At 41.3% G+C, this 26361-nt stretch overlaps 1 protein-coding gene across 1 annotated transcript in view; it reads right to left on the bottom strand.

Moving 5' to 3' along the window:
* Positions 1-26361, bottom strand: part of LOC149205664 (inner membrane protein PPF-1, chloroplastic-like) — a 335124-nt gene that overhangs the window by 194757 nt on the left and 114006 nt on the right. Inside the window, exon 4 of the mRNA XM_089395137.1 lies at positions 14815-14875. Within this exon, the coding sequence (XP_089251263.1) occupies positions 14815-14875 (61 nt within the window). The remainder of the gene's footprint in view (positions 1-14814; positions 14876-26361) is intronic.

Raw genomic sequence — 26361 nt, 5'->3', positions numbered from 1 at the left:
TGGATTTAGTGAAATTTAATGGTGATTTTTTTCTTTTTATGGGGTAATCTAGATGATTTATTTGTGAAGAACTGTGGCTAAATGTGTTTTTCAGCCTGCTTAAACTTAAATTGTATATAATATTTCAAATTTTATATGTCGAATTTTATGCCGAATTTTATCAGCAAAATTTTAGGTGCCGAACTTTATTCGAATTTCAAGGTTGCCAAACTCAAACACGAACACGAACGCGGTGACTTAGATCGTAACTTGGGCCAATTATCAAAGCCAAAATTTTCTGTTGAATGAAGTTCCCAAAACACATTGTCAGCAAGGATAAACACTAGGGGCCGAGTAGTAAATTGTTAAGGCCGAGATAGTTGTGGCATGCGGCTGGATTCCCCAGTTGATTGAAGCAAGTGGAGGCAGGGTGCAGTCTATTGCGCATGCATCGATCAGTGGTCTGGAAGCAGAGTGCGGTTAATGCAATTGTGCAACAATTTGTAAGGCAAGGGACGAATTCCCCTCTTAGACCTGTGCGACACATACAAAAACTTGTTTCTCTGCATATGCCTATCAGTCCATCTCAAAGTGTGTGTCCAGCATGATTCTTGTGGCTGACTGGGCATGGATGATCCTTATTTTTGGCTGAATATATGGACAGTTGTCTCTAAAGTTATGGTCTGTTGAATGACGCCAGAGGACTGTATTATATTTCAGTTGGAGAATATTGCACACCAGGTTCTTTTTGTGTTTCCTGATATATATATTGAATACCATGTCATGTCCAGCAAAGAAAATATGAAGTTTTATCAATTAGATTTCCACCTTCCTGAGTTATGAATGTAATGTTAGTCGCTAGTTTGGGATTAGTTCCTTCGTATGTGTGCCCCTGTATGTTCCTATCCTGCATCAGTGAATATACTTCACCTACAGCCATGCATTTGTGACATGTTTGACAAATTTTTCACTGAAAAATCATAAATTAGTAACATATCAGAGTTATTTCATGGGGGGGGATCTTACATTTGACAGATTCTTGAGAACTGATTCTGGAAGTAGAGATTTCCTGTAGCAACTTGAGGATAGATAGTCATTTTGAAGTCTGCCAGTGAAGCCATGCATAAAACATGGATGAAAATCTCAGAAAATCCATTCATAAGCTAGCAGCAGCAATCAATAGAACCCTTTCCAAGGAGATATTCATTGTGCTACAGCGAGGGCAGCAACAAAAAGAGCATGAGTTGGAACACAATTTTTAAACTTGGGAAAGATTTGAAACATATGAAAGTCATGATGAAAACTCTCTTCAAACTAGAAGCACTGGCTGCACTCATTTCCAAAGTACACCAGTTAGAAGGGGAAGAAACCAATTTGGGCCCTAAAACCAGATATGCTTGCCCTAATACAAAACAAGTTCTTGGAGTACCCTTGTGAAGGGATCACACTCCCAGTTGCCTCCTGTCTCAGCAGTATCATATAATGCTGACCACACCCATACCTCCTTACAATGATGACATAACGAGGAGACTCTTCAGACTGATAATAAACCTTTCAGGATTTGGGAAGAAGCTTGAGATTCTAGAAGTCATGGCCTTGGTTAGGTCTTATGACATCATGGTTGATTTGGAGTGTGATGACCTGATTCTCCAAATGTTCCAATGCTTATTCAGCATTAGGAAACATCATCTTGATACAGTCATAACACATGCAGTCCATTTTGTCTTCATGTATGGGAGGTCGTGATGCCATTTGCACGAAGTTGCGGACTAGATTGTTGACCATTTGGAGGAGAGAACAATTGGTCTCACCTGCTGCTTATGATCTAGCCGAAAGGTTGGCTACGCAAAACATTGGGTTGTTCAGAAGGCAGTCGACTAGGGAGGAGTTGCTCAGGTTTGGGGGATCATGCAACAAGAATGAGATGAGGAGGAAGGGTGTTTGCTTCATCTGCAAGGGACCTTGGGGACCTAACCACTCAGCATGGGTGACACTGAGGAGATGACAGGGTTAGAGCAGGAGGAGATCCCTTCTGACTTCCAAGATGAAGATTGTGATTTTATGGTTGAGTCCATGAGTTCATATGTGGATACCCATGAGGAGCATGAGCAGTCATGTGGGTATGTTGCTAGCAGCCCAAGTAAGCTTTCATGTGAGATGGAGTACGATGAGCAGCATATTATCCGGGTAGCAAACTTGCCAGGAGAGCGACTGATGATTCAACATGGAGAGCACATAGAGGAACAGGAGTCAGCTAAGGGAGACAATATGCCCAGTGCGGAGAGCCAGTTGGTGGTTCGTGTTGTACCCATGATATAGGAGGATGAGCAGCGATCTTTTGGACCAGCCATTGATGAGGAGCTTACAGATGCACAGATAGCCACCAGGGTTGTAGTACTTGCAAACACTTATCGTCAAGAGGTGTTGGAATCTAACAGGTTAGTTTGGCAGGGGGTTGGTACACTGGAGGAGTGTGGAATTTTCAGTCAGACGAGGGAGGATCTTTTGGAGATGGTCATGCATCCGTTTATAGACTTCTCTTTGACTGTGTCTAGGGCTGGTTAAGGCCTCCTCTTCCCAACGTATAAGGATCCTCTTCTTGCTGCATAGAACCCTCATTTTACTACGGATTATATCACCTTTGAGGACTACGGTTAGGGCTAGTTAAGGCCTCCTCTTCCCAGCGTATAAGAGCCTTCTATTGCAGATGAAGGGCAGCATCTAGTCCTTATTTTGTTACAGAATAAGGCCAGCAGTTAGGGCGCATCTGGACTGTGACAAGGGCACAAACAGAACTGCGGCCAGGGCTCTTTTCAACAGCATGTAGGTCTCTCCTTAGGGCTGCATATAGGTGCCTTTTAGGACAATGGATACGGTCTCTTCTAGACCAGCGATTAGATCTCTCCTTGTTGCATTATGGAGGCCTCCTTCACTGCGTTAAAGCCTCCTCCATGACAGCGTTAAGGTCTAGGGCATCCTTTAGGGCAGTGCATCCTCTTTAGATCTCTCCTCCCACCAAAACCCAAAGACAAGTGGAGAGGAAGAGATCACAAGAGGTGTGTCTAAAATGACTTGCAAGCCACCTCTATCTATAGTGCAACGTTAAGGATAGATGGGGGTAATTTGGTTGCTGGCTGACCTTGACGAATTGTCACATAACACAAATAAATTCATATCTCCATGAATACATATCGGAATCGGATGATCTTTAGATCAATCCTACACCTCTCGACAAGAGAAATCCAAGAAAAATATCAGCTGCCATGAATAAGATGACCCACATGGAGTTTGGCCCTAGTTGCCAATTTTAACACTCCCTCTCAACTAGGGAGAACTCCTTATGCTAATCCATCTACTAGTCCATACTATCTCTGGCATCAGTGCCCTGCACTGCTCTGCTCTGATGAACTATGAAGAAGCAGTGATCGAGAATGTATTATACCATCCTCTACTGACCCGAATTCAGTCCCATATAAAGAGAGTGTCTCATACCACTCTTACTAATCCGAAATCAGTTCCAAATAAAGAGAGTGTCTCATACCACTCTTACTGATCCGAAATCAATTCCAATAGAGTGTGTCATACCACTCTTACTGACCCAAAGCCAGTTCTAATTGATCCCAGATCAATATCATCCTAGCATAGGGCGTAAAATAGTTACACGATGCGTCCATCGGTACTACTATGGTCCCTATCCTCATTTCCCTACTCATTGGCCAGATGAGAGGTACTTCCCATAAGTCCCAGACTGCATGGGTAGGATGTCGTAGCAGGAGAAAGATGAACCACTCATCCTGCCTACATGTCGCCAGGGGTATCCCAGGGGAAGGCTGAACCACTCACCCTGTACACAAAAAATCACTAGGGGAAAGTTGAACCACTCACCCTATGATTGTATCTTAGTAGGAGAAGGATGAACCACTCATCCTGCCTACATAGCAGACCACTAGGGGAAGGTTGAACCACTCACCCTATGGTTGCTCATCGCTCCAAGAAGTACCCCCTAGCCCCCTAGAGCTCCCAGAGCTCAATGTCCATATCATACTGGACCATCAGGAGAGAGTCTCTCCACGAGTCCTAGTCGTTCTCGGAAATTCAAGAATTTGACCTTTTCCAGGGGCTTCATCTAAATATAGGCAACCTGCACATCAGTCCCATAGTGGTGGAGCCTTCTCACTCCCCGTTGTACCATATCCCAGATAAAATGGTACATGATGTTTGAATGCTTGGAGCGATCATAGAACACGGGATTCCTCAACAATCAAATCCCCCTATGGTTGTCACAGAAGATCACGATGGTATTCGGCATGTGTCCAAACAGCTCATAGAAGAGCTTCCACAACCAGACAGCTTAATAGGAGGCCATACTCACAGTTATGTATCCGGCCTCATCGATGCTCAAAAAACTGACTTCTACTTCCTGCTCATCCAGGATATCGAAGCAGAACCAGCACCCATAAGTGCTCTTGCAATCCTCCACATTGCCTGCCTAATTGGCATCAGAATGATCATGCAGCTTCACATTTCCGACAGTGTATCTCAATCCATGAGAGATTGTGCCCTGAAGATATCTCAAATGATTCTTGACACCAATCCAATGAGGCTCAACCATATATGAGCTCAACATGCTAACTGCAAAACATATATCCGAATGGGAGTTCACCAAGAACATCAATGCTATTATGAGTTGACGAAACTCAGAGGCATTTCCCAAATCAGGTCCGGCAGCACTACCGCATAACTTCTTAAAGTTAAGCTCCATCGAGGTAGTCACGGGCTTGCAGTCCACCATTTCAAATTTGGAACTCAAATCCCTCTTACTTTTGCAAATGAGAGGATCTGTACCAGTCAGAAAGAGGTCATCCTCATAAGGTACCAGTATGAGAGGTCTATCATCCACAACCTTAAAGCAATGGTTTGGATCGACTTCACTCCTAGTGAATCTCAGCTTCATCAGATAGCTATCAATCCTCTCATACCAAGCTCGGGGTGCTTGCTTTAAATCATAGAGAGCTTTCTTCCACCTACATACATGAGATTCCCGATCATGAATCTCAAACCCCTCAGGTTGTTCCACATCTGATGTCTTGCCATTACATGAGGGGAATGGTCCTCTTGTAAGATTTCCTTCGGTACATCTCGGATATGTACCTTCATGCTCTTCCTTGAATTCAGGCATCCCTGTTGCCATCTAACTCACATCAAGTAGGGCCTTACAATGAAGATGGGTAGAACTCTGATGCCATTGAAGAGATGTGTCACACAGCATGGTCCCCAATGGACTTCCTGCAACTTGATACAAACAGCCAACCATGAACCCAAGAGTAAAAGCATCCTTATAACTCCTTTTTTTTCAAGCACGTACCTTTCCATCAACGAATGCCACCTTGAAACCTTTGACTTCCATTGCCAAAATGGACACCAAGTTCTTCTTAAGATCAAGTACATAAATAACTTTTTGTAAATGAATCATGTTACCCTCATTCAATTGAAGGGTAGCATTCCTTCCACCCTTTCCAGGATAGGTGGCATTGTCTCCAAAATAATCTACACAATTGTTTCCTTCTCTATCAAATTAGAGAGCGCTTCCTTGAATCTAGTGAAATGCCTTGAGGCACCACTATCAATTTTCCCAACAAGTCCGATGGAGAGGGTTGACATAAGATAATACTCGGAAACAACATTTGATTCTTTAGACCTGGAGTTCCTTGCTTTCCTTGAAGAGTCGGTCATTTCCTTGATAACCTGCATTCCCTTTTCCTTTGCCATTGTACTTGTCATTCCTCCGATCATTGAAGATGCCCTTGGTATGATTGTTATCATCATCAAGTGATGTGTTCCTTCTATTCGGACACTCTTTCGCATAATGGCCAAACTCATTGCAAGCAAGGCATCTGCCTTTCCTTCCACCCTTAGATCCGGACTTCCCATTGAAGTGACCTTTGGCTAGGCCACCAAACGCTTCTGTTGCACCACTCTGATAGTCTTCTTTGCTTCGACTTCACCCTTGGTGAATTTGAAGAGGGATGAGGAACCCATTGAGCCTTTTGTCCTTTCCAACTGTCTTCGGTGATAGCTCTTTCACTCTTGCTTGGGCTTTGTCTTCACCTCACCTCTGATACCATGTTAAATTTCGGTATGTTTTATGCTTAGAGAAAATTTACTTCAATTTTTATTAGCTCAATATCAATTCCAGATTAGCAATCACATTTAGCATGATAGTAAAATGCAGATAGAACATAAACATAAATCGCAAAAGACAAGCCAAGACAAGAGGACACAAGATATGGCACCAGCCAGGGACAAACCCCAATGTGGGGAAACCCTTAATCGATTCTTCTTATATGTTCTTCAATAGTTCAGCAGAGAGAGATAATACATATACATCAGAAGTCAACACTTTGACTTGTCAAAATAAGAGTAGAGATCTTCACCATGAAGATAACATAATGAGGTTGCAGATCTGATGACATGGACTGCAGTTCTGAACTCGAGTGAAGGCAAACATTCTTCAACTGATTCTCCAAGGTGATTCCATCACCATGTTGCACCCAACACCATGCTGCATCAACCATGTTTCATCCATCATCTTGCATCTGTTGGAAATAAAACTGAGGGGGGGTGAATCAGTGTTAGTCAAATCAATAACTTTTTCTTTTCATACTCCAATTTATATACGCTACTTCAATGAAGATAACTCGTGTGTACACGCAACTATATTTAAGGCAACCACCGTATATCCAGCAAACTTATGATTCAATTAATTCATCATATGTTGATCTTTAATCAGTGCATCAGTACTTCATTAACCATATAAATAGTAATCATGTGCAGTAATAACAGAACAAACCATCACACATAAGAAACACACATGAACACCAAAATTTAAGGTGGAAACCCAATGCGAGACAAAAACCACCTGTTGCTGTCTTCTTTTAATATAAGAAAAACATGTTTACAATCTTGTACTGGTGCAGACTCATACTAGTACGCAGGCACCCACCTACAAAAGACTACAACCTTCTCTCGTTCACCAGCTTCTACTAGAAGGGAGCTACAACCCCCTAGCTCTTGTACTAGCCGATCTGTTTATTAGTATGTAGGCGCCAACCTATAGAAGGCTCCAACCTTCACTCGTTTTCCAGCTGCAACTGGAAGGGATCTCCAACCCCCTGGCTCTTGTACTAGCCGATCCATGGGTACTAGCTGCACCCATGGTATTCATTCACCCATGGAATTGACCCGTGGTATTGTAACTGAAAAATACTATAAGTAACAAGTCGCATTTTGTAAAAGGACAGATTGTCCACCACAATGTAGCCTTTATAGTTATTAACGGTTTTAATAAAAAAATTCTTTGTGGTTTTATTTATTGGGCATTCTCCTCTTTTTATTCTGGCATTTCAATATTTCAGATCTTGGGGTGCCTCTCCCCTAAAATCTGGAGCAGTGGTATCGAAGTAGGTTGCGATTTTATGGGAATGAGGGTTTAATGCATATTTTAGTTTCAAATTTTTGCAGCAATATTCAACAAACTTCAGGCACGTGCTGCAACCTCCACATAGCACTTTCTTGGGCCAAGCAAGAAGATGTTTTTTCATTTTTATGCAGGAATTTTTTTTGGGCTAGGAGTTTGCAGATCAGATATGAAACATTTGGTGCAATATTTACAAAAACAAACAATAGATCTAGATTCCTTGCAAAAAATACCAAAATTCAAAAAAAAAAAAAATCGGCCAAATCGAAGTCTGGATGAGGGAGATATCGCTGATTTAAAATCAACTATCTTGTAGAAATTGTTTCTGACGACAACTGGTGGATGGCTACTCCCCTATCATTTTTTGAAGTTGTTGTGCAAAATTTCGGAAAAAATGATTGTAGATCTGAACTCCTCTTGAAAAATCACCCAATTTCAAAAAAAAAAAGGGTCGAATCGGAGTTCGGATGTGGGAGATATCGCTGATTTAAAATCAATTATTTTTCAGAACATTTGTGACGGCGGAAAAATTGCAGGGCGAATCTGGGATTCTAGAGCATCCACATAAGGGTTTCCAACTCACGGGAAGATGCAAAACGATCATTCTGCTTCTAAAAACAGGTTATAATAAATATCCTGAGTTATATTTTCTAAGTTATGTCCATTTTAATTCTGGAGCAGCATTTGGAGCGGGTTCCCATTGGAGACGTGCCTCCCACCCCACTTTAGTAGGCACTTGCTTCACATTCATCAGTTTCAGCATAGCAGCATTCGGCTTGGGTTATTTGGAGACGTGCCCTCCCACCCCAGGCTATGTAGGCACCTGCTACTTCATCAACAACCAACATCACGATTATGGGTCAACCGCACAAAATCCTTGTCATCGAAGTCCATTTGCTAGGCCGCACACTGTTAGTATCACAGTTGGTCACAAGAATTACAAGGTATCTCTATCCTTGGATCTTCATTTGTCATGGTTATGGGTCATCCACAAGCCCACACTTCATCTAAGTCCATTTTCTAAGTCGCACACTGTCAATATCACAGTTGGTCACAAGCATTACAAGGTATCTCTATCCTCAGATCTTCGTTCATCATGGTTATGGGTCATCCACAAAACCACACTTCATTGAAGTCCATTTGCTAGGTCGCACACTGTCAGTATCACAGTTGGTCACAAGCATTACAAGGTATCTCTATCCTCGGATCTTTGTTCATCATGGTTATGGGTTAACCACATAAAACCCTTATCTTCAGTGGCTCTTCATATTCAACAAAGGCTTCGCAGGAGGGAACTTCACGCAATGGGGACCATTGCTTCTTAAGGAGGGAGGAATGATCCGAATGGAAAATGGCATCAACCCATGGTATTCATCCACCCATGTTATTCATTCACCCATGGAATTTACCCATGGTATTGTAACTGGCATCCACCCATGGTATTGTGAGTGACATCCACCAATTGGTATTCATTCACCCATGGTATTCATTCACCCATGGTATTGTGACATCCACCCATGGAATTGACACGTGGTATTGTAACATCCACCCATGGTATTCATTCACCCACAGAATTGACCCATGGTATTGTAACTGAAAAATACTAAAAGTAACAAGTCGCATTTTCTAAAAGGACAAATTGTCCGCCACAATGTAGCCTTTATAGTTATTATCGGTTTTAATAAAAAAAATCTTTGTGGTTTTATTTATTGGGCATTCTCCTCTTTTTCTTCTGGAATTCAAGTTTTCAGATCTTGGGGGTCTCTCCCCCCAAGATCCATTTCAATTTTTTAGATCTTGGGGGCCTCCCCCCAAGATCTTGATCATCCATTTACTAGTACGTAGGCGCCAGCCTACAGAAGGCTCCAGCCTTCACTCATTTTCCAGCTGCTACTAGAAGGGAGCTCCAACCCCCTGGCTCTTGTATTGGCCGATATGTTTACCAGTACGTAGGTGCCGGCCTACAGAAGGCTACGACCTTCTTTCTTCCTCCAGGGACCACGTTTCATAAATTTTCAGACTAGATACTCCTAGAACACAACACCACAATCTGAAGGCCTCGTTTCATCAAATTTTCATATTGGACCCATCAACAACATTGAAGCTCAAAATCATAACTGCAATACAACCATCAAATACATCTGCATCAACCAATTGCTGAAACTCAATCATCACTCTCTGAATCAACCACAACTGAATCAATCAATCACTAACAACCCATCATCACTGAAGCAAATCATAATCAATCAATCTGAACATTCAGAACACTGTCACCAGAACACAAAGCATAACCCAGAACTCTGCATCAACAACCAGAACCAACTGCAACTTCAAACATCATATTTCATAATGTATACACTACTTCGATGTGTCGAACCAGCGTGTATACACGCTTTTACCAAAGCAAACCAACGTACAGATCTACAAATACTAACTTAAAACTTCACAGCTATTCCAGACTTTAGTTATACCTAAATCATAACATTTACGGAATAAAACATGCATCAGTATTCAGATCTAGACTATCCATGATCAAACCACATAATGATAATTCATTTCAAGCCTTATGATCCTGATCCATCATCCATCATCAACCACATAGGTGCATGCTTAGTTCAGATCAAGCAAAGCATCAGAAGCCCATAACCTGCATATTTGATCTAACACTTCATAAGATATTCAATCCTTGCTCACTTGGCCTAATGATTTTCTCCTCCTTATATAGTTTTAGGTCTTTCTCAATACCTTGGACCAAAACCACTTAGGACCAATACCTTGGACCAAATACCAAGGGTCAATACCTCGGACCAAATACCTTGGATCAATACCTTGGACTAAATACCTCAGACCAAAACCTTGGTTTTCCAACATGTACGTGCTTTTCCTCCTGTGAAAGTGCATGTATACATATACGCTCCTTTTGTTCTGTTAACCCACGTGTATACGTTGCTTGGACAAAGTGAACCAACATATACTTTTTAAACTACTCTCTTTCTTCAATCTCTCGAGTCTGATCTGTAATCCTTTTCTATTAACCTGGTACACTATGAACTGTCATCTGAATGAGTTGCCATCAAGGAAAACACCTGTATCATAATGCCAACACCATCAACCATGCTTCATCCATCATGTGCCATCCATCATCATCCTGCATCTTTGCTAGCTAACAAATCCTTAACTCATGACAATAGCTTTGTCAATCTCATATTACAGCAGCATCATATAGTCATCAAAATTAGCATTAGATCTCAGCAGCATTATACACGACAGCTCCTTAGATTATGCTAATGATCTTAGCCCTCAAATACCCATAAGAAATACTTGATTGTGGTGTTATGGCCTACAGCCTAACACACAGTTTTCCTGTAGCAGCATAAACATTATTCTTGATCTTCCAAAGATATCCCAACAGGTTTGATCCACTGATTCTTTTAACTCAGCCTCCTTACAAGAAGAAACCATCCTCACACAGTTGAAAGAGGGATGCTCAAACAATCCCTTAACTTATTCCAGTTTCATGTTGTATGATGGCTACTTTGTTGTGGCTAGGTGACAGCAAATAGAAGCCCTTCTAAACTACGTATTTAGGGTCCTTATTACAGTGTATAGGTTCACTGCTGATCAGCTCTCCTTTGCTGCGAATAGGGCTTCATCATAACTACAGATTAGGGCATCATCAAACAGCAGATTAGTAGGCTGCGTTAGGGCTCCTTTGATAGCGTGTAAGTGTCACCCTTAATTGCGGATTAGATCACCCTTGAGGACTGCAGCTAGGGAAGTTTATATAGACTTCTCTTTGACTGTGTCTAGGGCTGCTTAAGGCCTCCTCTTCCCAGGGTATAAGGATCCTCTTCTTGTTGCATAGAACCCTCATTTGACTGCAGATTATATCACCTTTGAGCACTGCGGCTAGGGCTAGTTAAGGCTTGCTCTTGCCAGCGTATAAGAGCCTTCTTCAATAGCAGATGAAGGGCAACATCTAGTCCTTCATTTGTTGTGGAATAACGCCAGCAGTTAGGGCACAAACAAAACTGCGGGGGGTCTTTTGAACAACGTGTAGGTCTCTCCTCAGGACTGCGTATAGGTGCCTTTTAGGACAGTGGACAAGGTCTCTTCTAGACTAGCGATTACAACTCTCCTTGCTGCGTTATGGAGGCCTCCTTCACTGTGTTAAAGCCTCCTCCATGACAACATTAAGGTCTAGGGCATCCTTTAGGGCAGTGTATCCTCTTTAGATCTCTCCTCCCACCAAAACCCAAAGACAAGTGGAGAAGAAGAGATCACAAGAGGTGTGTCTAAAATGACCTGCAAGCCACCTCTATTTATAGTGCAACATTGAGGATAGATAGGGGTAATTTGGTTGTTGGCCGACCTTGACGAATTGTCACATAACACAAATAAATTCATATCTCCATGAATACATATTGAAATCGAATGATCTTTAGATCAATCCTACACCTCTCGACGAGAGGAATCCAAGAAAAATATCAGCTACCATGAATAAGATGACCCACATGGAGTTTGGCCCTAGTTGCCAATTTTAACAACTTGGATAAAAAATGGTCTGGTGCACTGACATTTCCTTGAGGGAAACAGTCCTGTGGAGGACATACTCCGGTGATCCTAGGTGAAGTATGTGCCTCGGAGAGGTAGTGTGGTGTCCTATGGAATGCCTCCCAGCATTGTGTTATGATCTAGTGGAAGATAGAGCTTATCTATCAAGGCCTTGGTAATGTGACAATGTTGGTTATGATGTTGATGCTCATCAATCCAGATCCTTCCTTATAGAAGTCTTCAACTTGAGAATATCTTGATAAGTCATTATGAATACCTCCCTAGTTAAGAGGGAGCGTTGGAGATTGTAACTAGTTTCGGTCTTCATAATTATCATTGTACTCATGTATATTATGAAGAAAAATTATTATTGTTGTTCTTATTATCAAGCATGTTCTTCATGCTTTATTTTGGTCAAAAGAAAAAGTAAAAGGGCATGTTCTTCGCCTATGAAAAGAAGAAAAATTTGAATTTTTGTAAATGATATTAATCCCTCCAAGTTGCCAAATCGGCCCTCCCAAGGAACAGGTCATCTCAACCAGTACTCACACCCATTCGACCACATGATATTTAATTCTCCAAGTTACCAAGTCGGCCTTCCAATGAACAGGTCGGCTTAACCAGTGCTCACACCCATTTGACCACATGATAGTTGTCCTCCAAGTTGCCAAGTCGGCCCTCCAAGGAACAAGTCGGCTCAACCAATACTCACACCTATTCGACCACATGAAGTGACTATAAATAAGTCCTACTCATCCTCCTTCAACAGTAGATCATCTAAGATGCATCAACGAAGATTTTTAGGCTCATATCATCTGTAATACACGAATATTCAAGGCTCTATGTAATGTAAAGTTTCATCTCTGTGATGATGATGCAAATTCCTGTGGACATATGATGTGAGTTATGTGATAATGATGCCATTTCCTATGGACATGTAATACGATTTTCTACCTCTCTATGATGCGAGTTTCTACCTCTCTGTGATGCGAGTCTCTGTGGTGATATAGCTCCCTATGATGCAAGTTTTTGTGGACATATTTCTCTGTATTGATGTCCTGTGGCATCTTTCCCTGTATTGAAATAAGCTTTCTATGACACCTATATCTCTATGACGTGGCAGATTGGTTGACTATCTTGCAGACAAATCATGGCAAAGTTTTGAGGGTTGACTTGGCACTTGGATCACTGATTAGCTTGTCTTGGATTTCTCATGTTGATGAAGAAGCTATAAGGAAAGGATTGACGGATTTTCCCCTCGTGGGTGTTGCCCTAACCTCTGGCCTAATCACTGGTGTCTCTTGTCTTTTTGTGCATTGTATTTGTATAATTGATTGATGACCTAATGAATAAAGAATATACTAAATGGAAAACATATATAATTAGTCACAAGCAATTATCACGATGAAAAATTGTATATTTCATTTGAATTTCCAACACAATACTCCCTAGAAGTGCAATGTTCGGCATCAAGTGATCTCCTTTGACCACAACAATGTTCCAAGCCAGGGTATTCTTCTTCTAGCCTCTTTCCTTGCCACCTTTCACAAAATCATGCTCTAAAGCCCAAATGAGGTAGGGCGTTCTTGTTCTAGGGCTTTCGTCCTATTCATATCATCCATCAATTAGGGCCCAAAAAAGCCTCCAACAAGTTGTCACTGCTCCTGAACTCCAAGAGGATTCTATCATGCTAGGTGAGAGAAGAAAGGCCCATGAAAACACAAAATGAACCATGAATTTTTCAAGGGGGCAGCAATGCAGATTTAGTGGGTTTGTCAAGCTTTTGTACTCCCATATTGATGGAAGCCCAGAGGGATATCAGAAACATCACCTCTTTCTTTTATATTTTACATGTCTTAGTTACCTTTGGACTAGCTAGTTAGGGAGTAAGGTCGTGACCCTTGACAGTCCTCTCTTATTCTTCGATCTAAACAGGGCTTTCAGGAAGAAATTTGTTGGCTATTCATTCTATTTCTGAGTGATGTCATGTTTTTCTGATTGAGTTTATGGTTGCATGGTACATTAAGGATGATTATTTATATATGAAATAATATCAGTTACAAGCATTTCATTCAGTTGTTGCACATTAATCAGGTTGGCCTTGTTGGTAGGATACACTGCTAATTGCCTTATTAATGTTCTCCACTCCAAGCCTCCATTTTCTCTGCTGCTCTCACTCCATACTAATTGTCAAAGGCACTGGTCCTATTGAATTCCACTATGCTTTTATTGAAAACCTGACAGATTGGTAGACTTTTCTCCCTTCGAGCTGGAAATGAACCAGCCTGAAGATAACTGAAGGTTGCCGTCATAACAGTTGGCAACTTCATGAGTTACTGTAAGCCTGTTTTTGTTCAGGGCCTTGAATAACTTAAAGTGCAGGATTTTGCAGTAACAGGGGCAGCAAAGACAAGCTTTTCACAATTTAACGACAAAAAATTATAACTTATTAATGCCCATTGGTGACCAAACGACAGTTTAACAAACTGTAGGAAAACATAGTACTATGTTTCAGGATATCCAAGTATAAAAGCTGTGCAAGATCAGAAAGCTGAAATAAGATATCCATCTAAAATGAACAAAATCAATCCTAAATGTAAATACACCGTAGACATTTTGCACTAGTACAGTTAAGAAACAGCAGACAAATTCCCAACAGTAATCATCTCACAAAACAATAAGAAAGAAACTGAGTACATAAACATACAAGCTTTGGTATACACAGTAAACATATCTAAAATTGAAGTTTCCACCTGTTTAAAAGCTAATTAGAAAAATAGCAAACAATATAGAAAGTGAGTCACCTGCTAGTGGATTCACCCCAGCTTGCTTGTATAGTCTAGCAGTCTCACGTTGAATCATTTCCTGCATAGTAAATGTCACAGCTAAGTTATGTAGATGGGCTCCAGATTAAGTTCCTCTACAATCAACAACTGACAGCAAAAAGCATCTACCATATGTCAGTTGGCTTACAAAATTAATCATCATATTTGAACGTCTTTCTAGCAAAACACGAGAAATATAATAGAGGTATTAAGCTATATAGCAACCTTTGGGACTCATTATGTCACAGAAATTATGAAGTCTACAAATAACAAATTCATCTTTTTTGCCATATGGATAGATTGTTTGCAATGCAATTAGGAACTTGTACATTTAATCTGCCTGTACATATTGTTTTCAATTACATTATATGTCAATATAGGAAAGACATTCTAAAGAGTATTTAGTTCTATACCTTCTATCTGTCTGTTAGACCTTGTCGGTCTTGGTGAACCCTAAATATTATGACCATCAATATAAGTATTTTTGCAAAAAGAAAAGAAAATTAAAAAACATTCTAATGAAAGACAAAGAAATACATAAGAAACCCCGAAACTTCTGTATTTCCCTGCATTTGGAATTTTTCCTTCAACCTGAACAGTACAACTACTGCTCCCTGTATAACTGCCATCACAGCCTACATGTAACTACAAAATGCATATTTTGGTAGAAAACAGCCCCTACATGTAGCAGTATTTATAATAGATGGGTGGTTTGGACTGGGACTTTTTTGGCTATGTAATATTCCTAAGGAAAATTTACAGTAATTATGCAAAGCAAACATAGACAAAAGCCACAAAATTAAAACACACAAATCAGATCACAGAAATGCACCAAAACTGCACTACTGAGCCATTTTATTAAATTCTGAAGAGGGTACAATTAGGTGCTGGAAAGAGTGCACCTGGGCTTGCTCAAGGCAAGTTGGCTAAGCCCAAATGAACAATGGGTAATCCCCTCAAGTACGCTGCTGCTCTGTCTTCTGGCTCTGCGTTGAACTGCACAGAAATACGCTGCTAGGTGATAGGATCTGCTGCTAGGGCCTCCTGTAGTGCTCAGAAAATTCTGGGAAATTAACCCCGGGCTCTCCTCAATATACCCAGAATAACCCACAAAGGAATTGGGCTATGGTTGACCCCGGAAATCCGGCCTTCTTTTGTCTCTATGGCTCTTCTATTGGGAAATTCGGCCCTCTGTCTAGCCTGCTGCAAATCCGTAGCAAAGCTCTCCCAGACTCCACCTCAAACCTCAAGCCCAAACTCCCTTCACAACTCAGCGCCCAAGTGAGCCTCCTACAAACACAGCACAGTCCCTGCGCTGCTAGCTGAGTCTCCTCCACGCAGAACTCGCACTCCACTGCTGGAACAACTGGAAAAGGATGGAACTCCCTCCTTGGGCTGGCACTCGAAGTCCACCGAAGCAAGGTTTGAGATCTCCACTCGGAGACACTTGTTTGCTAAAGAGCACTGCAGACTTGGCTTCAGCTCAAGCATGCTATGTCCAAGACACAATTTCTAAATAGATGAATGAATGACCAAATGAGTGCCTTCTCTTCCTTTTTGTCAAGATGCCTCCAACGCCCTCATGTGGGCCCTCCTTGATTTCCTCCCACCGAATTTCCCTCCAAGGCATGCGTATTCTCTATGTGGGTTGAAATTCCCATGAAGTGGCCCCCACGCTCCACTAACACCGCAATTTTTCCCCCAACTCTAATGTTTGGAGTGCTTCTAAGTCAAAAATCATACGTGTGGCCTCTAATCCCACATTTCCTATGTACAACCATGCATTATAGCAAAATTGGCAAAAAATGGTATTTCACTCAGCAAAATGCTAAGTGGGAATATCACAGTCCTCACCACCAAAACGTTGCTTGTCCTAAAGCAACTACAACGAAGGTTGTTGAAGTGTCTGCTCCCCCTCCCAGGGGGCATCCTCATCTGGTAGATTCCTCCATCTGATCAAAAGCTCCTTGATGACCCAATTTCTTAAGTGCCTCTCCCAGGTATCCAAAATGGCCTCTGGCTCTAGCACTAAATGCCCCTCATCATCCATAGGGCGTACTTCTATAGCTATTGTCACCTACTGCCCCAACACCTTTTTCAGGCAAAACACATGAAAACAATGTTGTGCACCCGACTTCCCAGGGTTAGCTCCAACTAGTATGCTACCTCCCCAACAACCTTCTAAGTGACATGGTACGGCCCATAGAAGCAACGTCTGAGATTCTCGGCCCCCTTCTGCTTGAGCGAGGACTGTCGATACAGTTGAAGCCTCAAGAGAACAAGTCCCCCACTTCAAACTGCTTCTCAACTTTTCCCCTGTCTGCATAAAGCTTTTGTTGGTTTTGGGCCATTTGCATGTTGTCTTTGAGAGCCCGCAAAATATCTTGGCTCTCTTGTATCCAATCCTTGGCCCTTGGGGCCTTACTATCTCCAAACATAACGTCAGCTAAACACAATGCATTGTAACCATACAAAGCTCGGAATGGAGACATACCTATGGACATGTGGTATGTGGTGTTGTAACAGTATTCACCCAAGGGCAACCATTGTATCCATGCTCGATGCTGACCCGTTACATAGTTACGCAAGTAGCCCTCCGGCCACTTGTTAACTATCTCCATCTGCCCGTCTATCTAAGGGTAATAACTAGTACTCGATGTGAGCTCAGTGCCCACCAACCAAAAGAGCTCCTGCCAGAATCCACCCATGAATTGGTTGTCCTAGTCACTGACAATGGTCTTTGGGATGCCATGTAGCTAAAACACCTCCATGAAGAACAGTTCAGCCACCTGTGAGGTCCAGTACCAGGCTGAGATGGCGAAGAAATGGGCAAACTTCATCAAACGATCCACCACCACATAAATGCAATCCTTGCCCTATACTGTGGGTAGTCCAATAATGAAATCCATCGATAACCTCTCCCATTTACCCTCAGGGACAAGAAGCGACTGCAACAAGCCTGCAGGGTGTGACTGCTCACCCTTATTCCTCTGGCATGTGCCACACTCCCTAATATGCCTCAAGACATCCTCTTTGAGGCCCCTCCATGCAAAACGCACTCTAATGGCCCTGTATGTCTTTGTAAACCCTTGGTGCCTTGGTAGTGGTGAGTCATGGGCAGCCTATAAAATCTTCTCCCTCAACTGGGAGTCAGGCACCAAGTAAATCCAGTCTCTATAGTAGATCACCTTGTTCATCACCCTATACTGGTCATCTGTCACTGCCCCATCAAGGAACTCACATGCAAACCGGTCCTTGGAGTACTCCACCAGTAACTGCGCCCTCCAATCTAGGGCGATGCTCTTCAGCAAAAGGGCAGTCGGTCACCTGGACAACGCATCTGCCACCACGTTGTTCTTCCCTTTGACATACTCAATGTCAAAGTCGTTTGCTTGGAGCTTACTAACCCACTTTTGTTGCCTCTCCTACAACTGCTTCTACTCCAAGAGAAATTTAAGGCTATTGTGATCAGTGCTGACCCAGAACCGATTCCCCACCAAGTACTGTCTGAACATAGCTAGCGCATGCATGATGGCTAGGATCTACTTGTCATAAATAGAGTACATCCTCTCATGGGGCAATAGCTTCCGACTCTCGAAAGCTATAGGGTGCTCTCCCTGCATCAAAACTGCGCCAATACCCTCCCCAGATGCATCACAATCCAACACGAAGGGCTGGATGAAATCTGGAAGTGCCAATACAGGACAATTGCTCATGACCTGTTTGAGGCGATCAAAAGCCTCCTATGTTGTAGTTGTCCACTCAAAAGCCCCCTTCTTTGTCAGATCAGTGAGGGATGTTGCCAACTAAGAGAAGCCCTTTACAAACTTCCTGTAGTAAGTGTAGATGCCCACAAATCCTCTCAACTCTGTCACATTCCTGGGATCTGGTTGATCCCAGATAGCCCTGATCTTCTCCTCATGGAATCTAACTCCGTCCTCCCCAATGATGTGCCCTAGGTAAAGCATCTCAATCAAGCCAAACTCGCACCTTGACAGCTTCGCATAGAACTCTTGCTCCTCTAGTATGTGCAATATTGTCTCTAAGTGTTGCAAGTGCTCCTCCCATGTCCGGTTGTAGATCAAGATGTCATCAAAGAACACCAACACAAACTTCCGCAGCCGCCCACGAAACACGTGGTTCATGCAAGACTGGAAGGTGGCTGGTGCGTTTGTGGGGCCAAAGGGCATAACCAGTTACTCGAAGTGCCCATAGTGGCACCTCAAAGCAGTCTTAGGCACATCCTGGTCCCTCATCCTAATCTGGTGGTACCCTGAGCGTAGATCAATCTTGGTGAAGAATTCCTCCCCCTTCAACTCATCCATCAACTCATCTATGTGTGGGATGGGGTAGCGATTCTTCATGGTTTTCTTGTTAAGGGTCTTGTAGTCAATGCACATCCTTAGGGACCCATCCTTCTTCACCAGAACAATTGATGAAGCAAAAGGGCTAGAGTTGGGCCTGATGTGCCCAAGTGCCAGCAACTCATGAATAGCCCTCTCTATCTCATCCCGGTATGCCTTGGGATGTCGGTAAGGAGTAGTGATCACTGCCTGTACCCCCGGCTCCAACTCAATGGTATGCACAAACCCCCAGTCAGGTGGTTGACCCAGCGACATGTCTCCAAACACTACCGATAACTATCCAAAATGGCCTATATATCTAGGTGCGATGGCTTGGCTTGACCTCCAGCCTCTGAAATCCTCAACTCCACAGCCCACTCAATGTCCCCATGTCTCAGATCTACCTCCATCCTGTGGGCTGAAACAGTTTGTGGAGGGTAGGAATGCATACCTCATAGAAAAACTAGTTTGCCATCTGGCCCTATGAACTTCATCTCCAACCTCTTCCAATCAATAGTGACTCTGCCAAGAGAATAGAGCCACTGGACACCCAGCGCCACATTGGTGTTTGGCACATATACCATGAAGAAGTGATTTGTCATTGAGTAGTTCCCCATGGTCACTCTTAGAGCTGGAACATAACGTGTGCACTGCATGGTTCTATCACCTGGCACCAGAACTGAAAAGCCCTTAAACTCCTCAGTTGTAATACATCCTAAGTCATCAAAGATCTCCTCTTGATAAATCAAGCAAGAATGATGCAAACCCTAATTCTTCGAACAACAAGGATGTGGAGAAGCCTGGAAGAAATATTGATGCTCGTAGTTCTAGCAAAGGCAAGGAGAAGGGTCAAGATGACATTGGAAGAAACCCTACTCCAAGAAGACTTGCAGTTGATGTCAAGAATGCAAGAGGCAATGGATATCATCAAAGGATCCCAAGACAAAATGACTTTGGAAGTACATCAAGGCAATCTCCATCCTCTAGGTACCAAAGTATATTTTTTGGTTATTGCTATTCTTGTACAAATTTTGGGCACATGGCAAAAGATTGTAGGGCATACCACAAGGACAAATATAATGGTCCCCGTCAGTCTCCTAGAAGCAACTTTGCAAGAACTCATGCTTCCTCATACATGAATAAAATGGAATGCTTCATTTGCCATAAAATTGGAGATATGGCTCGTGACTGTAACTTGACTTGGTGATATTCCAAGTGTTTGATGATGAGACTGCCAAAAACAAAAAAGAGACCATGCATACAGTTAGGGGGAGCTTGTGATTATTCTTGCAGAAGCTATCCGTTAAGAGCCCTATGAAACCCTTGATGAGTCACACATGGACAATCTTGATAGATCATCTCTCGAGAGCAACTCCATTGAAGAACATAATCCCTTACTCATCTGATGGACCATTGTTGAAGATGACTTCCACTTGATCACAAGGCAGCAATCTTTCTTGAGCAAAAGAAGAGCTAGAGGATTTTATGCAGGGAGGGGGAGTTGGTTCATCACATGAAGAAATGCAAACACATCTATCATGGACCACATTGCTAAAAGGAAGAGCACCATGACAGGGGGAGCAACATATCTATGAAGAACTATCATTGATGAAGAAAATATGATGAAGAGAAGCAGCTTGTTAGGGGGAGTACTTGGGCACCCCATTTCCATTTATGTCAAAGGGGGGGAGAATGTTGAGTAGGCAAGAATATTGCCATCAATGACAAACGAGGAGACTGTTGGTCAAGTTTCTCATTGATGTCGATATGGCATTTGTGGAGATAGAAAATATTCTTGTGATAACCCATTTGTGGTGGCATGTATATCCCTATGTTGAATAATGCTCATGATGCCCTATGGAAACCCTAACCCTAATCCTATGTGTATTAATGAAATGCTTGGATTAATAAACATACCCATTATGCATGATCTAATGAAGCCCTAGATGCTCATGATCTATCTTGGACGATCTAATGATGCATGATGATGAATCCCTTACCATGAAACCCTTCTACTCATTGATGAAAGCCCTTGTCCTTATATGATGCATGATTAAATGTTGATTGGCAAATAGGATGCCCTAAGCCCTAAATATCTTGTTAAATAATGATTCCCTAAAGATGCCCTTATCCTAAAAAGCTTGAAGGCCTAAGACCATGAAGAAGGTGCCCTAGACATAAAATCCTAATGGCTGCCATAAATAAAATAATGACAGTTTCACAAATATAACTTTCTTGGTGGTAAAATGACCTCATTTAAGGAAGGAATTGGCATAAGCTCATAGAGAACATTTTCCCCTTTCCAACAAGCTATTACACACCCTCTAACTCTTCTTAGATTGGGAGAAAACGATTTTTTTAAGTTGAAAAAATATAGTTTAAGGCTAGCCGACTTATAGGCTGACATGTCCCATCAATAGACGCGTCTTTTTTGTCTCAAGATCAAAACCAATATAAATAAGGATTCAGACACTTCATTTTCATCATCAAATTCGGTGAAAAATACAGAGAAGCAACACAGAAATAAGACAGGAGGTCGAGGAGGACAGAGAAGACATTGTTGTTTGGGCAAATTCTTTTTTTGGTTTTCTGTGATTGATTTTTTTGGCTAAACAGTACTACAGAAAACCTGTGACAAGTGTGTGTTGACAGCATTGCAGAAGTTTGGATTTTTCGCATCTATACCTTGAAACTGTGACAGGGACAGCCTTATCAAGCTAGGATTAGGTTTTGTGGAAGAAGTGTACACCATCCTGTTGCTTGGACTTATAAACAGAACCTCGGATCTGTGATACTTTGAAACCTGTTATCACAAGTACCTTCGGACCATGTGATAGCCACCAGTGGAGGAAAGATTGAAGACAATTACTGGAGCAGTCATTAGCCTCTTTTTGGAGCAGTCTTCGGCTTAATTAAAGAAGCAGATGCGAACACCTCTTTGAAGACAAGCGCTAGGAGTGTTTGGAAACATAATTTGGGTCCTGTTTTGAAGTATACCTATTGCACAGTGAAGGCACTTTGAAAGAAAAATATCGAATTCATTTGAGTGAATAGACTTTGAATATGGTTTCTCAGACGTAAGAGTCCTTTGGTTTCTGATTCATCAACCTTATTTTCAATGTCTTGACTTTTAAGCTTCTCATCTTTTAGATCTCTGATTTGTTCCAATAACCTTTCGTTCAGGTCTTTTAAGCGCAAATTTTCCTCTTCCTTCTCCGATAGAATCTCGTTGAATTTCTTCTCGACACATCCCTTTTCTTCTTCTAATTTTTTCTTTCGTTTCTTGGACTTCTTGACCTTCATAAGTAATATTTGGCTATGGTCCCTTGGACACAAAATTTCCTCATCTTTTTCTGTTAATTTTTGTTCTAGTTTTGGAAGTTTTTCCTCTCGTTTTGTCATTTGCATTAGTACATCATCTTGATATTCTTCCGCATTAAATAATTTTTCACATGTTGGACAATGTAATTCACAATTTTTATGAATCCAAAGATATTCAATGTATGTTATACAAAACATACATTTAGTCCAAAATAATGATTGTCGTGTGGAACTCATCTTGATTGCTTCCTTTTCTTCTTATATGAGCTTTGAGAATATACAAATATAATCTCTTTTTACTACCTTTATAATTCTCTTCAAATATCCACTTCTTAAAGCTTCAAAACTTATTCCCTCAAACCGCTTTTTAAATATAACTCCTTTAAAATTTTGAATTGGAATTTATGCCCCTTTTTTTTGCCAAGTAATCCGCTTACCGTTATAAAAATATGTAGCTCTATTGCTTTTTAATTTTTAAAAGAACTTAATACTTTTGAATTTTTCAACCACTTTTTTTTTAACTTTATAGATCCTCTTCTTGATTCGGCTTGCTATAAACCCTCAATAATGGTTGAATACCTCTTTACTTTACTTCAATGTTGTGTGTACTTGCAAATATATATAATCCCTTATTTTTAGAAAAAACCTTTTTAATTAATCTTTTTCTAAAATCTCTTCCCCATTTTTTTTATTAAAAAGGAATAAATAACCTTACTCCTTTATAACCTCATAAAACTTTGAGATCAATTATTATAATTTATTTATTTATCCTTTATATGGTTAGACTAAGTATATGATAACTATTTTTGTGAACCAAGGAATATAATTGTAGCGTATTTTTAAAGAAATGGCAACTTGACCTCAACTTGACCTCAATAGTCATGACCATACGGCATGAACAATTTGGATGACAGTGGTGCCCCTTCGGTTTTGTCCACAATTTTTGGCAAGGTTAAGCCAATATGGTAGTGGCCCAAATAACACGACATATTTCTATTGACTGCGCCAAAATGCTACAGCACTGTACAGAGGAAAGTTGAGTGCGGTTGTCGAGTAGGGTTTGTTGGAGATGTTGGCAGAGTGAATCTAGCACGGTTTTTTTTTATTTTTACTTTTTTTGGCAATGGTGTCTAGATCACAATGGCACTTGATGGATGGTTGTTCAGATGGAGACAGCGACTGCAACAGTGAGGTGATGGGGGTGTTGCATTGGTAGGGGAGGCGAGGACGTTGCAACGGTGGTGTAAGGTGAGGTTGCGCGGGTATTGCAGTGCAAACAATCGGCAGCTACAATGTAGGGTCAGCGGGGCACGACGATTGTCGGGGGCCGCCAACAACAAACGATGACAAGTGTTGTAGTCTGCTGCATTGGTGAGCAATGCGACGAAGGTCGTGTTTGCACAGGTGGCAGTGTCTACAGGTGGAATCGGTTGGGTAGACGCTGATGGTGGTCGTGCACCGGCTGGCGTTTGTTGTGATAACAAAATTGATAGCAAGTCAAAATTGCTTTTTTTTAATACAATTTTATTTTTAATATTAATTTTCTCCTTTTTAAGATCCTTTTTTTGCAATTTTTTTCTAATTTATCTCTTTTTTTAAGTTTTTTTTTAAAATATGGCTAAAGGCCTAATGATAAATTGAAGAACCTCCAGAAATTGGGTAGTGAAATGCTTCGATTATGACGACAACAAGGTTGACGAAAAGTCGATGGCCAAAGGCCAGAATCAGAGAACGAGACTCTTGTGCAGTGATAGGATCGAACAACTCTGATACCAAATGGAACGAACAAAGTTCGTTATAGTAGGTTAATCACTCCAAAAGACTTGGTATATAAAGATCTCCATTGAGATACAAGCATATATATTAATGTATGAATGAGAATGATGTTACAAATGAGAGTGAGGGCCCTGCTTATATACTAGGCAGGTGCCTCTTCACAAAAGTCATGTCCCATTCAAACATGCCTCTTCAACACTAATTACTAATTAACTAATCATTATTACAATTATCATCTTTATTTATATTTAATATATTTTATTCATAACAAACACATTAAGTAGAGAACCATATCTGTCACTCTCTCAACTGGGGAGGAGTGTCCAACTATTTTATCATTACTCCCTCTCAACTAGGGAGAAGAGTCCATCATCAGTTGCTTCAATCTCCAAGATCAAGATAGTAGCTCTCAGGGCTTCTATCATTGTCGCATATGTGAGCTTTGATGTTACATAGCCCTCTTCATAGACAACTTTATCAAGACAGGGTACACCATCACTTTCCATCAATCTTCATTAGTTGTATTATTCACGAACCAATCATTATAAAGCTTGAATCTCGCTCTCTTTGAACATCGGGAAAGTGATATTCCAAGACATGACCATTCAACTATCTACAACCTGCTATCTTTCCTATCATCGTTCTTTTTCTTGTTAGCATAATGCACAATATCATGAAATCCTTTGGACCAGGTTCCAAAGTCATCAATCTTTGGGTAGCAGAACCATCGAATATCAAAATCATCAGATAGCTTCTTTTACAAGATGTCATGTCTTGTTTTCATCAGTGTTCTTCATCATGGTCTTCCTTTAGGCATCTAAACAAGCGGAATCCTCTTCACATCAGGATATTTGTGTCAGAGATTTTGTAGCTCCCTCCCAAATCAGCAGCCCTTCATGTTTTAAGAGACCATATCCAATGTTGATCATCATCATCATGCCTTCATTTGGAAGAGCTCAAACAAGTCCATAGCACATCATGCTAAAGCAACCAAGCATATACCTGCAACCAACTCTTCCTGCAAACTGAAAACATGAGTCAACTGAATCAAAGAAGAATCTCAAAACATGCATACCTTTTATGTCAATCGATCATCTAGTCTTCTTTTGAGTTGTTTTTCATCTAGAAGATGAGGCTTCATCATGTTGCAGTGGCACTAGCAAACTTCTAGGAAGCTTGCTCCAAATCTAAGAGACTAGAAAATATTTGCAATATCATCATAGTCCTTTTATCAGTTGAAGAAATCTTCCCATGAAGTCATTCAATGGAGGATCCTTGAGTGACCCTTACTAACCAGTTATAGCTTGAGCTTCTTTATTATCATGTGCTAGATGACTGCTATCAATGCATCAGGATTTCATATAACAAAATATTTTAGAAGATATTCTTCACTGGGCATCCACATTCATGGTTGATCTTTAACACGAATCGTTATATCAGAGTACCCAGGGATCTGACTTGATTACCAAGTCACCAATTCATGGGTCCTTACCGTTCCCTCCTTCCATCATGCTTTGCCAAAATGTCATGTCCCTTCCTAAATCATTTTGGAACAAGATTATTTTTTGTATTATGGGGCCAATTTTGGAGTTAATGGAACACATTCGATTTTATCAGGAGATTAGACTGGAAGAAGAAGTTTTGTTTTGTAGTTAAGTTACACATGGGGGCCACCATCACTAGGGAATTAAGCACTCCCTAGTTCGATTTGCATGGAGGGGGGATAACTTTTGCATGGTGTTGGTTAAGTGAGAGCCCACGATGGAGGACGAAATGGAGGGAAAAGTGCTCCATGAAAACTATATAAGGAAGGCAACTCTCCTCTTCTCATTCATTCATGAGAGTATATTGATTTCTCTTTGGTTGCTCGAGCTGCTTAGCTGAGTCACTGGTTGTTTAGCACGAGTTCTTCAGGCGAAGAGCTCATCCTTTCTTCGGGGGACTTCGAGTGCCACCCTAGGAAGGTTTTCTTCATTTCTTCAGGAGGAGGATCACATTGTGATTTCCAGCAATAGCATTTCCTTCCAGGTGGTGCGTATTACTGGAGGACGCAATGGGAGAGGAGGTTGAGTTGTTGGTGGTGGTT

Source organism: Pinus tabuliformis, chromosome 1_2 (genome assembly GCF_031772625.1).
Source record: "Pinus tabuliformis cultivar Carrire ecotype Pingquan chromosome 1_2, CPIR1, whole genome shotgun sequence".
In the NCBI taxonomy this organism is placed as follows: Eukaryota; Viridiplantae; Streptophyta; class Pinopsida; order Pinales; family Pinaceae; genus Pinus; species Pinus tabuliformis.
The sequence above is the reverse complement of the archived record's forward strand: the minus strand, read 5'-3'. Positions and strand labels throughout refer to the sequence as shown.